The sequence below is a fragment of the Teleopsis dalmanni genome, chromosome 2 (assembly GCF_002237135.1).
Source record: "Teleopsis dalmanni isolate 2A chromosome 2, ASM223713v2, whole genome shotgun sequence".
Classification (NCBI taxonomy): Eukaryota; Metazoa; Arthropoda; class Insecta; order Diptera; family Diopsidae; genus Teleopsis; species Teleopsis dalmanni.
The window spans coordinates 161,330,866-161,348,055 of record NC_051847.1 but is presented as its reverse complement, the minus strand read 5'-3'; the positions used below and the strand labels follow the sequence as shown (position 1 = coordinate 161,348,055).

Below are 17,190 nucleotides of genomic sequence, written 5' to 3'. Positions count from 1 at the left end.
TAAGTCTTATACATATAAACAATTCCTATAAACTAATTTTATAATTTATATTAAACAAATAATAAACATGTGTAATATAATACTTATATATAAAATGAGATAGTTAAATTTAAAAAAGAATTTACAAATATATCACATCACAGTAATATTTGTATTTAGGTACCCAGACAACAAATAGTACCATCCTGAACTACTTTTATGTTTACGAAACGTCCACAATTATAATTTAACCTTTGTAGACGAATATTTGATGATGCGGATGAAGCTGCAGCTGATGTACTGGGTTCCCTTATTGTAATAAATTAATTAAAATATAATTGGAGATATTAAAGCTATGAACATAACTGAATCATAATATCATAATATAATAGATGTCCAAAGTAAGCATTAACTTATTCACACTTTTTAAAAAGATTTAATTTATTTTTTTTTGTTTTCGATTTTGACCATTAAAAGCAGGTCAAAAAAGAAACTTTATTTTGTATCATTGTGATACACAACAACAAACCATTCTCTTTTATAAAATCTGTGGAGAAAAACTCTCGCAAGTTGTTCAAAGACTTGGTGACTTCAGGCATAAAAACTCCAGACAAAAAAATAATATTCAAAAAATTTGTACTAGTTTGGACATCTAAGTGATTTAGTTATCTCTGATTATACTTACTGATTTAATAATAGTCTTTTAATATCCCATAATCGAAAACTACCATCTCGACACACAGATGCGAATTGTGTGCCGTTATTGGTCCACACCATGCCGGTGACGCCAGCTGTGTGGTCCTTAAGTTCACAAATTTGTGATCCGGCTGCTAAATCAAAAATTCGTATTTTTGTCTCTTCCCCGGCAGCGGCTAACATTTTACCATCTGGACTAAAAGTCACAGTTGTCACGGCTTGTTTGCAGTCAGAAAATACTCGCATTAATTTTCCGCTTGTGACGCACCACAGTCGTACGGATAAATCACATGAACCGGTAGCAATATAATTGCCGTTGGGATGAAAAGCAACACACTAAAAATCAAAAAATATATAATTGTCATTAAGTTTTATTTATCCTTAGTAAATTAAAAGAATAAATTATGAGTTACTTAAATTATGATTATGATTACTTAAATACTATACATTTATTTTTATGGTACAATATTAAGTAAAGTTCCGAGGGTTCATCTAATGTTAGAGATTTCGGCTAAAATGAAAATGATAAAATGCTGCCTGTTTATTACATCTATATTTATGCTTAAGTCAAAGTAGTTTATTATCAATAAAATTTGTTAGTGCTTTTCAAAATCAACATTAAACATTTTTTAGAATACGATAATGCTTTTTATTACTACCCAGTCATTGATATTCTTCAGGCTTACAGAATATAAAATCGTGAAGTCGTTTACATATTCGCTTAAAATTAACGAATTTTATTTTATATTGTTATAGAGTAAGAAAAACCAATTATATAGTATGAACCAATCAGTTTATAAATGAGCAGTCATTAATTTCTAAATTTTTACATAAGTATCCTACCCTATTATAAATTTATTTTACGTATGTACAGCTTATATATATTAAAAAAATTATATTAATTTATAAATATACATTAATAGAACTAATCCGATTTGGTTATTTTTTACAATGTTTTTCTAAAATAATAGATGGATAAATAAAACAACAATTACTACGTTGTGGTTTGTGTAAAATGCGTCTAACATAAGATAGAAGATAACTAGATCTTATAGAATATTGAACTTTTTGAATACCTCATTTAACTTAAAAAACTGTTACTTACTTCTACATCTTGTGTATGGCCGATATAAGTAATGAGAGGATTTGTTCGTTCTGTAGACCATAAACGGGCAGTATTATCTTTAGAACCCGTTGCAATATATGTATCTATAGGACTTTCATCTAAGCACCAAATGGGATAATTATGACCATGGTACACTGAAGCACACGAGTAATTATCCGCTCTCCAAGTACGAACTGTGCAATCCTTGGATGCACTATATATCAACGGATAGTGTCTTGAAAACCGCACATCCGTCACACCTTTTCCATGACCACGTAATTGAATTCCTCCATATTGATTACTAAATAAACAAAAGTATTACATCATGTATAATTAGTTTAATTCAAATTTGCGGTTACTATGAGTTGCCGGCATATTTTGATTCATAAAATTTTTCTTGTTCTAAGTTTCGTTTTGTACTTTCTTCTCGCTTTATATCTAAATCAATTTCATCATCTTCCTCTTCATAACAATTGTTTATTTCCCAACAACATGTACGATCTGTAATACGCCGGTACATACTTTTGCCTCTGCATGTTTGTTGATTCATTTGCCACAAATTCACTTCAGAGCTATTAAATCCCGCTATTAGATGACATCGATTCATGTCAATATCACTTGATGTCAATCTGTAAATATAATTTATATCTTTTTGTAATAATTATTATTGGATGTGTAATTATTTACCCTTTATCTCTATCAGCAATTTTAATATATTCTGGAAGAATTGCTTGATTCTCAGTAATTGATTTTCGGATAGTTTTTACAACTTGTAAACATTGTCGTACTGCTTGAAGTCGATTCTGTTTTGTTTCTCTAGTTTTGGTTGCTGATTTTGCAGATTGCGAAGACTTCAAAAATACTGGAAGAGGCTTCTTAAATATATCGTCTTCAGAAAGTGTAATAGTTTTCGCAGTTAACTCTTCTAATTCATCATCACTTAAATCTTCTTCATTAAAGCCTACTTTGAGTTGATCGCCAGTCCAATTTCTAGCCTCATTTTCAACTATATTTATGTGTACATACATACATATAATATTTAGTATTAGTACATGCCCTTTCGTTTTTAAATAACTATTTAGCGCATCAACTACATTTTGTGTGGTGTGAATTTCATACTTTGTTGAAAGGAAATGGACTACATCTACATCAGATAAAATTTCCTCCGAAGTTGTGCATGCCGATAGAGTTTCTATAAGCTTTATAAAATACTGTAACTCAAGCGGTTTTTCAAAATCGACGTCTTGTACGAATTTTATATTATTGCGTGAAGCATTCGTGGATTCTACACACGACTCCACTGGTACAGAACTGTTTATATTGTTTAAAACCGTGTCACTTTGTTCAACAGGTGCAATTAAATTTGCATATTTTTTTAAGAAATCCGCAGCTGCATTTGATTCTCGAGCCTTTATCAATTCAATATACAGATGGCATATTAATGGTCCATAGAATCTTCTTAACTCTAATTTATGTTCATCTTTTTCCGCTTCAACGAACTGCGAAAACCTTTACTTGTTTCTTGTACATTGTGGATTATAAATTATATCATAATAAAAAATTACCTTCCAAACTGTTGCTCCGCCATTTGATAATTATTTGTAATACAAAGGACATTTGAAAAAGTATAAGAATCGCTACTACTTAAATCTCCTTCCACCATTTTTTGCAATATAAAATCATTTTTGTTTTGTGTTAAAACAAATTCCGATTTACGAAATTTTTCGCTTCCCTGAAAGAAGTAGCATATTTTAAATATACGATATTAGTAAACCTTATATTAAAACTCACCAAATAATTTTTTTGTTTTAAATAATTTCCAATTGATGAACGATAAAAATCAGTTTTTGACTTCTTTGGTTTAGTACCACTACTGCTGCTACCGGTAGGCGTAGTCTTCTTGCTTGACATTTTCAAATATTACGACTAATAAATATCAAACCAATTATGTACTTTAAAAAAATAACTTTTAAAACTATTTAACTATTAAAACATCTACCGAAAAATCGCTTAAACACAGATGATGTCTTATTAAATTAATACTCCGTTTCCATTCTCATACATGCATTCAAACCATGTAATTGTTTGTCAAGCAGCTAAAATACTTAATGTATTGTCGTATCATTATGTTGAGGCTTTTTAAGTCAGTGCAATTGAGCACATTTACTCTCTATTAAGGAAAGGTTTCTTCATTATCCCTCTCTACGACTTGACTGAATTATTGTTTATCACTTCTTCAGACTAAGCAATAACTGACCTCAGATCTGCATACCTCCTCGAGTAGCCGATAACCATTCTGAGATTCGAGAACACGTTGTTTGTAAGCCTGTCAGTTTTCGTGAATAATTTCAGGGCTCCATCCTTTATATATTTTTTGGTGGAATCAATCTTGAGGTCCCGGAGGATGTCATTCGTCCCAATGTACCATAATACCTTCAAAAGTATTCTCAGAGCCTGGTGTTGTGCAATTTTTAACTGGCGAATAGTAGAGTTTGAAACCTAGCGGAACGCTACACATCTATATAGAAGTGACAGTCAAATTACTTGGTTATATAACAGCTGTATTAATACACAATTAAAATACTCACACAAGCCGTAAATACTACTTCGTGAAATTTTCAAATATGTTCGACAAGTGTTTGTTGTGTTGGTAGTTGAGTTGATGATATGTCACCTTTATTCTATTCTCTTTGTGGACATTGATATGCGTCACTTATCGGTAACTAAATGAGATGAATAAATGTATTAAATCTTCGAGAATTGAGTTTACGAAATACACTTTAAGAAGAATTACATATCATACTCGGTTGCCGATTTAGTGCGTAATGCTGTAAAATTTTAATCATGTCACATATGTAGAAATCAAAATATTTTAAGTTTTCAATAGATTTGTTTATTTTCATTTTTGATCGATTTTAGTGCGTATCAATATAAATTTATTCTGTTTTAAATCATTGAACTATTACTAACTATAATATTTTATGCATTGAAAACAATGAGAAAATTAAAAAAGTTAAAATTAAATTATTTCATTATTAATTATAATAAGAAAATTAATTTATTGTTATACCTAAAAAGATGTATTAACATTATTTCAACATAAAAATGCACCAATATTTGTTGCTAGTTATCGAAACCGAAATAAAAATGTAACTAAAATTGAGACATACATTAGGCCTTTTCTTTTGTAAGTATATCATAAAAGAACAACTGCTTATTTTAAAAATAACATATGAAACAACAACACTTCTGGCTTATTTAGTCTAACATTTTCAAAACCGCTTAACTAATAAGCAGCTCAAATCGCATGGTTGCCAAGACAAGAACTCGTCTATTGTGAACGATTTTTGGAAGTACATATAAAATTTCCAGTTCACTGTCAACGAATGATTTCGTTAATTATTCATATTTTATGTCGTCATTGTTCGTAACAAATACGTTACTTTTTCTATTTTTTATTTTACTATTAAAAGGCATAAAAATTCATATTTTATTCACAATCATGTAAAAAAAAATATTCTTACCAATTGATGGAATTGATGGAATAATAAACATACTATTAGAAACGTTAACATTTTTTAAAAAAATGTAATAATTTAAAATTAAAAATTATACCTAATACATAATTTCGGAAACTGCATGCACTTAAATATATTTTATTGAATAAATAGTATCCTTTTACAGATATATTTTTATTTGAAACATTTTGTCCACTCATTATGTATTTAAAAATTCTTCATAATTTTTTCAAACATTAAAGAAGCAAAATAAAAGAATTGTCAAAAGAAATCTCCAATGTCCAAAGTAAACGGTGTAGAATAAAAATGCAGATATACTTAATCTATAATTCCTTTAATCAAACAACGTACTTTTTCCTAAAAGTTAATAAAATAGTGTTAAAATTTTGCAACGCTGAGTACGTGACGTAGCATTCCTGACGTGACTGCAATCATAACAAACCAAAACATCACATGCACAAAACGCGAAGATAGAACGTGGGTGTAACTGTGACTACATATAATGACCCTACTGAATTTTTGAAATTTTGTTGTTTAAATAAAGTTTAATAAATGCGAATATGTCTTCAAACATTTTGAATTTATTGAAAATATATGTACAAATGTTGTTTTACAACACTGAAGCTCAGCTGTTTTTGACGTTTAAGTTGTTTATAACTACTTATTTGTTTACATTTGCACTTCATTGTGATGTGGTTAATTTAGATAGCAGTTGAGTATTGTAGGAAATTGTTAAAAGACAAAAATAACTTGATTAACAAGAAGTATGTCAGATAAATTGAATGAGTTTTGTGAAATAATTGATACCTATGGTGGAAGAGATAAGGTGCGTACTACCATTAAAGAAATGGGTTTAATAAAGTTATGAATATTTTTAATTATTTCTTTGAGTTAAGATATGAATTGCCTTAAGATAGAAAAATGTTGTACTTGACTTTAGTCGTGTCTAATGTGGCCCAACAGGTTTCTTCTACTTTGGTTGAAAGTTACTGACCAAACTAGCTGATATGATAAATAAACTGCTATAAGCATATAAAAATGTATTTCATATTAATTATATTATACTCTCAAATATGTTTCACATAAAAGATAACAAAAATAGTAACTAATAATATTTAATAAATATTACAACCAAATATTAAGTAACTCAATATTAAAGAGTGAGTTTAAAAAATTAATATACACTTACAATAATAATTGATTTACTTTAATACCCGATATATATTGAATATATCGCTACATGAATCAATTATCTTTTACCAATCTGCCTTTGTCGACTGTTTAAAGGTCAAAGCAAGTTTTACCTTGTATCCCATAGCAACAAATTTAAAGTAATTGCAAACACTATTAAATAAACACCTTTCACTCATTGTATTTGTTAATTAAATACATTTTTATAAATGATTATGAATGTTAAACAATCATTCATTGGTTTTACTTTATGCTTCATCTTTACGCATTATACATTATGTTAAATAAATGTATAGCCGTGCATAGTATAATCGCTTTTATTAGCTATTTTAATTAATTACTAAATTATAACTCGCAGTTACTTTAAGGAATTAGAATCATGCTTCTTCCTAAATAACAAATTTATCTGATCTCGGATGATGAAATGGTAAAAATGTACAGCTACTACGCAATTCCTGTCATTACTGAAACCTATAAGGATTTTTGAGACTTGATAGAAATTAAACTTAAAATCGATATACACTCATCAGATATTTCCCTGTATCAATATCTTCTATTTTTATAAAAATCTTTATTCAAACTTCTAATATCTTATAAAAATAAAAAAAACTTCTTAGATAACTTTGATATTTACTCTTATCGCATACATAAATAAACATTAGAGCAATAATAACAATAACTACATATACCCACGTAACGGCAACAATAAGTTTTCGTTGAATTCTAAAAATAACGCTCTTAAATTTAAATACCAGATATACGAGTAAATTGCTTTAAATTGTATTGATATCGTTTGTAAAGTAAATTCTTTTACTTTGATATATAACTAAAAATTTCGACCGTCACTTCTATATGGATGTGTAGCGTTCAGCTAGGCTTCAAACTCTACTATTCGCCAGTTAAAAATTGCACAAAACTCTGAGAAGACTTTTCAAGGTACCATGGTACCTTGGATGAATGAAATTATTTACGAAAACTGGCAGGCTCTGAGAAGACTTTTCAAGGTACCATGGTACGTTAGGATGAATGACATTATTTACGAAAACTGACAGGCTTACCAACACCGCATTATCGAATCTCTGAATGGTTACCGGCTCCTCGAGGAGGTATGCAGATCTGAGGTCAGTTATTGCTTAGTCTAATGAAGTGATAAACAATAATCCAGTCAAGGTGTTGAGAGGGGTTATGAAGAAACTTCGCAGTTAACAGAGAGTAAAAGTGCTCAAGTGCACTGACTGAACTAGCCTCAACATAATAAAGTGTCGACAGAATATGTAATATATTTCACAAGAATAGAATAAAATTATGATAATACCTTTAAATTATTCTAGAAAACCTCATAAAACAATTTAATTCATTGTTTATACAAAAAATTTTATTTAAAAAATATTTTTATCCTATGACAAGAAATCTATTTCTACTAGAAAAGAGGGTAATAGGGAAGTTTTTAAAGACAAAACATATTTTTAACTTTTAATTAAATAATATTTAATTCTTGGGTTGACCATAAAGCTGTTTCGGATACCACCATATATCTAACATCAGTATTTTTGTGATTATATTGATTGGTCGTCAGAAATTGAAGTCTCTGCAATTTATGTATTACTAATTAAAACTTAATAGGTTAGGTTATACTAGCGATCCCTGTTGATTTCACTTAGGTCTATTGGCCCATTATGTTACCGTATAATTAGAAAAAATTCGGGGTTTAAAACCATCTAGAGCCTTTAGCGAAGCCTAAAATGCTATTTAGTGTCAGGTTAGGAATAGATCAAGATCCCAAAGAGTGGGTATTAAGTCGCCGCCGTGCATGAGCTGAGCAAAAACATAGTAGATTAGAGCCACACTTATCGTCTTCCTCACAGTTGCGACAGATTTGATTCAAAGGGAGACCTAATCTTTTAGCATGTTTCCCTAGTTTACAGTGACCTGTAAGTAAACCTACCAAAAGGCTATTATCTCTACGAGGTATTTCAATGAGAATTTTGGATATCCTTCTATCGGAACGTAGTCAGATTGCATACAGGTGCTTGCATATTGTTAAGTCTTCCCATCTTTTATTAACAATTTTAGTACAGTAGAACTTAATAAATATTGTATAATAAATTTTAGGTAATGAAAGCACTATGTTACAGTGCAAAGCTGGTATCAGGCTATTATGCGAGCAAAAACTCGACATTATCAAAACCATATGGTATTATAAGTTCTCGCATATCAGGAGCGCGTGCTACATTACGACTTATAGATGATATATCCATGATTCAGTACGCTAAGGAATATGGTTTGGGAAGAAATGTAAGATAAATTTTCGTAAAAAGGCGTATATATTACATATGCATTTCTAAACTAGGAACCGGATTTATTAATGGCAGTTTTGGGCGTGACAGCTAATATTGTTGATATTCTATATTATCCAATCGAAAAAATTTGTTGGCTATCAGAACATGATATAGTGAAAATAAAAAATTCCGATAAGTGGGATGTACTCAATTCTGTGTTTTGGGTGCTTTCAGTACATCTGAATCTTATGAGGTAAGTGTAAAGCCTTGAATCATCAAATAGTATTTAATTTTTATAAATTTTTGAATTTGATTATTTTTGTAGAACATTACGAGCCTTCTCTTTAAATCAACAAAAATTAAATGCTGTAGATGTAAAAAGGTAAAATGAAATTATAAACAAATCCAAATATGACATTTACAATAAAGAAAGTTAGGGATATTTTTAGAAAACTGTTTTTTTTTTAAATATATGTTTAAAATATATTTCTGAAAAAATAATTTTTTTTTTATTTCGTTTAAAATATAGTTTAAAAAATATAAAAAATATTTTTTATAAGCAGCTAATTATATTTCATATTAAAACTAAGATAATGTATAAATGTATGTAAGTTAGTAATAACTTTATAAGTATATAAACTGTAAATTCAATATATAACATTTGCTAAGTATTGTGATTCTACACAAATTCCCTAAAACTACTAAAACTACTTAACTACTAAAAGAAAGTATTGACATCCTTAAAACTATGAATTAAATTGTTATTAAATTTGAATCATTAAAACATTAAATAATATAATATTAAACATATAATATAATATATGTATCATTTTTTCTTTCCCATTCTTTTTTAGACTCGATGCATATGAGAAAGCGATTAAGAAACACAGGATTGAGATGCTTTCCATACTTCGACTAAGTCTAGATTTTGTTCATGCTGTGAGCACTTTGCCTAAAGGATTTCTATGGGGTGGCAAATTATCAACATTTCAAGTTGGAGCTGTTGGAACGACTAGTGCGTTGTTAGGCATTTATCAAATATTTGCAAAACGAAAATTAAATAAATAAATTTTCGTTCAAATTTTTTATCAGAATTAGTTTTATAAAATTGTTGATTTTGTTGCTGTAAATGTAAAGTGTTAGATCTGCAAGTTACTGTGCAATTACAAGTTTAAAAAAAAAAAAAAAAAATAATATTAAGTTCCAAAATAATTTATATAATAAATTATGTCAAAAATATTATAATGAAATATATATTCAATTTTATTTCACTGTAAAAATTAATTTTATTGATTTTCAATTTATTGATTATTAGATTATGAATAATATAGTGTTTATTGTATTACATCTTGAAGGGATGTAATACTTTTCTTCTTGTTTTTTTTTTTTAAATACAAGTATCTTTATCTTGTACAAGTATCTTGTGTGACTAAACGATTTCGGTTGAAATTAGTAATTGAACAAATTCCGAAAGTAATTAGAAATTTTGTTACAACGGGTTATATTTTTGCGAGACAAAATGAGACTTGAACCCACTAAAACCCACCTCTTAAGAATCAATGGAGAAGATTTCCACAGCAATGTGAAAACTTCATTCCAGTAATTAAGGGAACTAGATGAGAGTAGATAGGCTTAATACTTAGGGAGAAAAATTTATATCTAATTTAATTTTTATTCGAATTTCTTAACGAACATATCTATATATGAAACAGTACTAAAACAGTGTCTCTTTATAATCCATTAAGAGAAGATTACAGCTTAGTAATTTTATTGTATTGCAAATATTTAAATGAAAGATTTTTTTTTGATTTGATAGTTGGTATATATATTTTATTATTGATATTAAATTTTGAAGTTTCTTACAAGAACTTATCATATAGGCTCATATATACGTATTGTCATTTTCATTTTGGATCGTATTAAAGAATGTTGTATTCGAATGCATTCTTGATTTTATATCAATATATAGATACTGATTACCATTTTTTTTTTTTGCAAATAATCATTTATGATATCAATTTAATTACTATAACATTCTTTTATAGCTGGATATTTGCTTTATCTGCGAATAAATATAGAGTTTGATTAGTATACAACTGCTTTGTATAAGCTCAATTTGTTTGATTCGTTTTTTCGTATAGTTTGTTACATTATATTGTATTCTTATTATTTTTATTATTTTTTTTATTAATTATGTTGCAATTTGTATTTTAAAAACTTATGTCATTCCTACATAAGATCTTAACAGTATAAGTATTTGCTATTGTAAAAATATCGCTTATTAATGAGTGAGTTAATCTATATTATTTTTTATTCCTATCTATGATTTAATAATATTTAAGAATTTTTTGTATATGCTATTATATATATAAATATATATAAAATATATATGTACTTTAATTAGATTAGTTTTTTTATATAATTTAACTTAATTTGATAACAATAAATTTTGCATAAAAATGTTTCAACAATAATTACCATTTATAATGTAAGCAATTTTATTAATTGAATAGAAATAGAACTTAAAATAGATATATTAATACACTTATTAAAAATGGAAATAGAAATGGCTTAGTAAATAACTAAATATATTAGTTATGTTAAAATTTTTATTTCCGTTAAAAAGAAAAAATTAAAAGTATTAAATATAAAAGTTTGGTGGTAGTCGATAAAATATATATTTCAATTTCTATTCTAATTGTGAATAGACAAGTTAGATGAGTAATTTTCAAGTGATACGAGTAGAAGCAGTTCAGTATTAAATTTACTAATTTAAAATGATATTATTTAACGTCATTGTAAATATGTCTTCAAAAAAATTAGATCACTGTAGAGACTAAGTTTCTACTGGATACTAAAACTGTATCCAGACTAATAACTTTGTAATTCGACATTTAGTTAAGTTTTATATATAATTTGATTGCATGCAGTTATTTTTTTTTTTATAACTAATTATATGTAACCGCTGAACAGTTGACGAGTTACCGAGTTCAGAGTCTGAATACCACTTATATAAATTCATTTTATTATCTAGGCACGTATTTTTTTATATCCTCATATATAATGACAAAGTTGTCTAAGAAAAAATTTAGCTTTACAGAGTTTAATAATCTACACTTGAGCATTAGTTGATACTGCAATTTACAAAAATTTTATTTCAAAAATAATATTTAGTAAAATTGGAAATGTTATTCGGATATTTTAAATTTTGCCGAAGTAATTATAAATTCAAATCGATATAAATTAGTTTAATATAGTGAAAGTATCTTCTAAAGGACAGAGCTCAGTTTATTGGTAGTTGACCTGACGATTCATTAAAGCTTGCACTAATATCTAATTGAAAGTCTTTGCTCCCTACAAAAGGAGAGAAACTTCTATTTAAATTCTTTGATCTAGATCACGAAAAGAAACGTGTGCGGAAAGCTTTTATGCCCGTCGTATTTTAGGATCTCTCCAACCACGAATCCTTTGAGCTTTATTTAAAGGCTGATTGTCTGTCTGATGTTAGTTTAGTGTCAATTATTAGCACAAAAGATTTATTTATTACCACTGTTATCCGCTTTATTAGATGCCAAGAGTCTTTGGCGTAGTCAGAAAGTGACAGAAAAACAAAAATATATATAAAAAAAGTAATTTCACTAAAATAATCAATATTAATTTTTAAACCATTCAAGAATTGCATTTTTCTAAATTGAATGAGCTTTTTACATTCAAAGAGTTATCGAAAGTTATCGTTCGTACCAAGAGTTATCGCGTTATCACCACTCATTGAAATATTTTTCCAAATATAGTAAATCATTTATCTTCATATGGTGAAAAACCACATCTAAACCAAAAAAAAGGTTCATAGTTTTGAAACAAACAAAAAAATCTTTACGATTTCATAAATATTTGAACTTAATTATTATCGATATCGATTATATATTATCGTTTAATTATAAATATATTTTATATATATATAATGAAATTTTAACTTTTTGATTTTCTCTATAGTTATTATATATTATAATATATTTATAAATTAATTATATATAATTAATTATATATATAATTATTAATATTTCTTTATATTTTTATACATATTTATATGTTATATATATAATATATTTTTGTATAAATGTAAGTTTGTATTAATACGTAACGTATTTATGAACTATGCACTTATCGGAAGCTATTTTAAAATGGCACTCTGCAGTATAAGGTGGGAAAACAATTAGAATATTTTAGTTCTATGATTAATTATATAATTTTTTAACATTTTTATTCCTTAATATTAACTATAATTTAAGTACTTTTATTTTGAGTTTTTAGCATTTTTATTAAATTGAACTGTTTTAAAATAGAACGATTCTGAACCCAAAATTACTAAATTTTTTTTTAAATAAATAATTATTATCAATTGATTGATGGATAGTTAATATGTATTTAACTCGTTGCACGGATAATTGACAATAAAATTAAACGCAAATTTGAGTACATTAATCGGCCATTTTGATAACTGCCAAAAAAAAATTCACCAATGTTTAATATAAGCAAATGGTCGTATCCGGTTATGGAATATGTGCCCATCATAAATTATTGCTTAAATAAATTCAGTTTAAATTTCGAAATAATCAATCAATATAAACAAAACAAATTTTTATAAAATTATAATATTATAATAATATAATATTATAATACATTATAATATAATATTATAATACATTATAATGTAATATTATATTATTATAATTTTAAAATATCAAAATTTAAAAATACATTATCATTCAATTAATATCATGTGTATTATAAAATTTATTTAATTTGTTTTATTTTTTATAGTTTAAGTATAAAATTGTTTTAGATTGTGTATGGAATATTAATTTAATGAAACTAAAACAACTTATTGCTTCAATTTTAAAATTTTATATATATATTTTTTTATAAAAATTGTTTTTTTTTGTTTTTGTATATAAAATCCTTTCGTTTTAGTTAAAAAGCATTTGTCTTAATTTAAAAATGTTTTGGTTCAATTTGAAAACAGCTGAATTTAATCTGAAAATGCTCATATACGTCAATATCCAGTTCTTTCGATCGAAATCTATTTGAATTTGGGCTAGAGGTTTTGCTCTTTATATTTATGCTAGTACATTTTATTATTTAACTAATAAAATTTTTAGTTTAACATATTAATTCACATGAGATTTTTGTGTTGTTTGTTTACGGCAACCTTAATCTAATTTTTTTATTGCATATTATAATTACAATATATGAGTATGTTCCCAATAATTAACAGCATTTAAGGGTTGACTTAAAAGCACAAGAGGAAAATTGTAATAATATAATTTGTTAAAATAGAAATAGTTATAAGGTATACTCTTAAGCTTTTATATAGTAATTTTATAAAAGAAATCGGGAAGATAATAGGTAAGTTTTCTTGACTATATAATACTTTAATCACTTATATTTAATGTATTTTTTTATAAAGGAAGCGTGTTTGATATTGGTGTTTATCTATTAATGTATATATATATATTTATTTAAAAAGCATTTTAAATAAATTTTATATATATATAGATTTATATCAGATTTAGTTATTTATTTGGTCATTTTCAATACGCATATATATGTATATATATTTAGTTTAAAAAATATGTACTCGTATATAAATATTTATAATATATTTTTATAATAATTTTTGACTAAATGTATCATTCAATTTAAAAATGAATATCCAAAGTTTTATAGTCCGATAAAATTTTTGTAAAAAGTGTTAATTTTTTAAAAGTATTAACTTTAAAATAAATATTTTCGATCGATATAAAAGTTAAGTTCTGTTTGTTTTTATATATGTAGTGAAATATTTGAATAACCAATGTTTATAAAATTTAAAAATTTGTTAAAATTTTATGCAAAATACATAATATTAAGACTTTGGTTATGAACATCATCCATTTTTTTTCCAATACTGCTCAAAGTAGAAAAAGATAAACAGTATTAGATTTTATATTTTTTTATCTTTGTTTAAATATAGGAAGTAACTTTTCATTATCATAAATTTAATTATTTAATTTATTATTAAACATCGAAAACTTGGAAGCTTCTTCTGTAATTATATTTAAAAATTTCCATTAAAAATATTTTCGCATGCATGAATTGTTTATTACTCGTATTTCCATTTTTTTAATAACTTCGAAAATCTATGATTTGAAAGGTACTTTATTACGGTTTGGGTCTTTGTGGCATATTATATGGTTTTTATTAATTTAGTAATTGCATAAACAAAAGATTTTTGAATTGGTAATATTAATAAAAGCGAAAGAAAAACATATCGCTAGACAAATGTAAAATATTTTCCCGATAGCATAACTTTTCTGACATACTGATATAGGGGTATTCACGATTTCGCGTGTGAGCTCTGTGCTGTTATCATATTACTCAGTTATAAAGTTCATTACATGATATCGTGAATACCATATATATTGTTTAATATATAAGTGATTTTAAAAGAATCATTTTTCGTGAAACCGCAAAAAAATAATAAGTAATAAACCTAAAAACTCTATTCGAAAATATTTTATGCATATTATTGTGTTGATTTTAGCTTATCTGAAATATTTTAAATCTTTAAAGCAAAAACTGCAGTCTGAATAACAAAATAGTATGATCAAACTTTTATTTTACATTAGTATAGTATATAAAAGAGCATGGTATGTAATTATGAGTTTTTTCTGTTCACAACAAACAGCTAAAGACAGCACTAAGAAGAACTTAAAGGCCGACATGCAACTTGAAAGTCAACCCCTAAAAATTAGGATTGTGGATTGTACCAGCTTAGCTCGGTATTTGGAAAACTTTTATGAAATACTGAATTCGATGCGAACTTATATTATATTGTTTTTAATCTAATCGATTTTCACAAATTAAGCAATCTCAGAAAAATTAAATAATATTTTTGCATAACTATTTGTGTGAAAAATGACAATATATTAGAAATAGGTGTAAGATAATTTTCAAGACAGTGCTCTTAATGTTACTATATAAAGCACCGTACTAAATCAACACTTGGATTAGCTGTTTGTATCTTAAAAAAAACAACAAAATTCGTAGCAAAAATAAAACAACTACAGAAGAAAAATAAGCATAGCTTAAATATTATTTTTATACACTATTTTTTAATAAATAATAATAATAAAAATAATTATTTCACAATTAGACCCAAACGTTTGGATTTGTTAAATATACTTAACACTATTCTTATACAATTATATGTTTTATAATTCCTAAATGCATTTATATACATATGTATATATATATATACACATGTTTATATTTATATTATGTAGAAATGCTTATATATTGTATATATTATTTGATTATACACTTCTAATTTTTAACAATTTCTGTTTAAAATTTTTATATAATCTAACACTCTTCACACATTCAATCAACACTCATATATTCATATAAACTTATTTTTCATTTTTAAAATCATACTATAGTTTCGTTTATATGAAAATCTTATATATATAATTTAGCTAAAGCACCATAATGTATTCTTTTTCCTATAATTAATTAAATATATGTATATGTATAAATGATTGAATACTTTTGTGTAAATTTATACATTACTTATATATGTTTATAATTATATAAGTTTATATATATATATGTATAAATATGTATATGAGTACATTTATATTTATTTATACTCGTTTTTTACTAATAACTGTTTTAAAATTTTCATTAAAGCGAGTTTGATAAAAATTATCAATGCAACATAGATTCTTCTTTACTTCATTGATAATTATAGTGATTCTGATAATAATATATCTTAATTTATTTCTTAATTTAAATTCAATTCAGAATACTAAAATATAATATTAATATTTTATAAGTATATTATCGTTGAAGCATACTCATTTAATTGATACTGTCATAAACATAGTGATGATTGAGCAATATAAGAATCAAATTTTTTATTCTATGTATTTCTATGTAATTCTATATTTCATGAAATTCAAAGAATAGATTTTATTTCTTTGTTTTTCATATTTTAATTGAAAAACTTAAAAATTGCTATTCAAATTATGAAGAAACCGATTTGAGAGGCGATAGTTATATTTATATATATATAAATATTATATATATATATATATAATATAATTATATTTATATATAAATATAATAAATACATTGGCCATATATATTTTTATATCTGTTATAATTTTCTCAATATAATATTAACTACAATAAAATTTCAATTAACTACCATAAAATCCCTGTAGGTATACTCAAAGTACAACAAATTTAATTTGTAAAAACAGAATATATAATAATTTATAGCATTTAAATTTGTTAAGGTAAACATAATGTATAAAAGATAAATTTAAAATATTATAGTGTTATTCCATTGAAACAAAGGAATTCTATCTGTTATTTA

General features: G+C 25.7%; 2 protein-coding genes across 2 annotated transcripts; one reads left to right on the top strand and one right to left on the bottom strand.

Moving 5' to 3' along the window:
* Positions 1-82: 82 nt before the first annotated feature.
* On the bottom strand, positions 83-3,784 carry LOC119681706 (TAF5-like RNA polymerase II p300/CBP-associated factor-associated factor 65 kDa subunit 5L). Its single transcript, XM_038094969.1, has 7 exons — positions 3,572-3,784; positions 3,346-3,512; positions 2,468-3,289; positions 2,140-2,409; positions 1,781-2,081; positions 665-1,011; positions 83-288 (listed from the first exon to the last, which is right to left on the bottom strand). The coding sequence occupies exons 1-7, from the start codon at positions 3,689-3,691 to the stop codon at positions 156-158; spliced, it is 2,160 nt and encodes a 719-aa protein (XP_037950897.1). The 5' UTR covers positions 3,692-3,784; the 3' UTR covers positions 83-155.
* A 2,194-nt stretch (positions 3,785-5,978) lies between these two features.
* On the top strand, positions 5,979-9,944 carry LOC119680936 (peroxisomal membrane protein 11C). Its single transcript, XM_038093968.1, has 5 exons — positions 5,979-6,124; positions 8,602-8,784; positions 8,840-9,021; positions 9,094-9,150; positions 9,623-9,944. The coding sequence occupies exons 1-5, from the start codon at positions 6,065-6,067 to the stop codon at positions 9,834-9,836; spliced, it is 696 nt and encodes a 231-aa protein (XP_037949896.1). The 5' UTR covers positions 5,979-6,064; the 3' UTR covers positions 9,837-9,944.
* The last annotated feature ends 7,246 nt before the right edge of the window (positions 9,945-17,190 follow it).

What these genes read in the sequence shown, in the direction of transcription:
- LOC119681706 (XM_038094969.1), bottom strand. Translation starts at nt 3,691, where the DNA reads ATGTCAAGCAAGAAGACTACGCCTACCGGTAGCAGCAGTAGTGGTACT. An exon ending in GCCATACACAAGATGTAGAA is followed by an intron (nt 1,012 to 1,780) that starts GTAAGTAACAGT and finishes TTTGATTTTTAG; the next exon opens with TGTGTTGCTTTTCATCCCAA. An exon ending in AAAAGACTATTATTAAATCA is followed by an intron (nt 289 to 664) that starts GTAAGTATAATC and finishes TATTACAATAAG; the next exon opens with GGAACCCAGTACATCAGCTG.
- LOC119680936 (XM_038093968.1), top strand. Translation starts at nt 6,065, where the DNA reads ATGTCAGATAAATTGAATGAGTTTTGTGAAATAATTGATACCTATGGT. An exon ending in CCTATGGTGGAAGAGATAAG is followed by an intron (nt 6,125 to 8,601) that starts GTGCGTACTACC and finishes AATAAATTTTAG; the next exon opens with GTAATGAAAGCACTATGTTA. An exon ending in GTACATCTGAATCTTATGAG is followed by an intron (nt 9,022 to 9,093) that starts GTAAGTGTAAAG and finishes TTATTTTTGTAG; the next exon opens with AACATTACGAGCCTTCTCTT.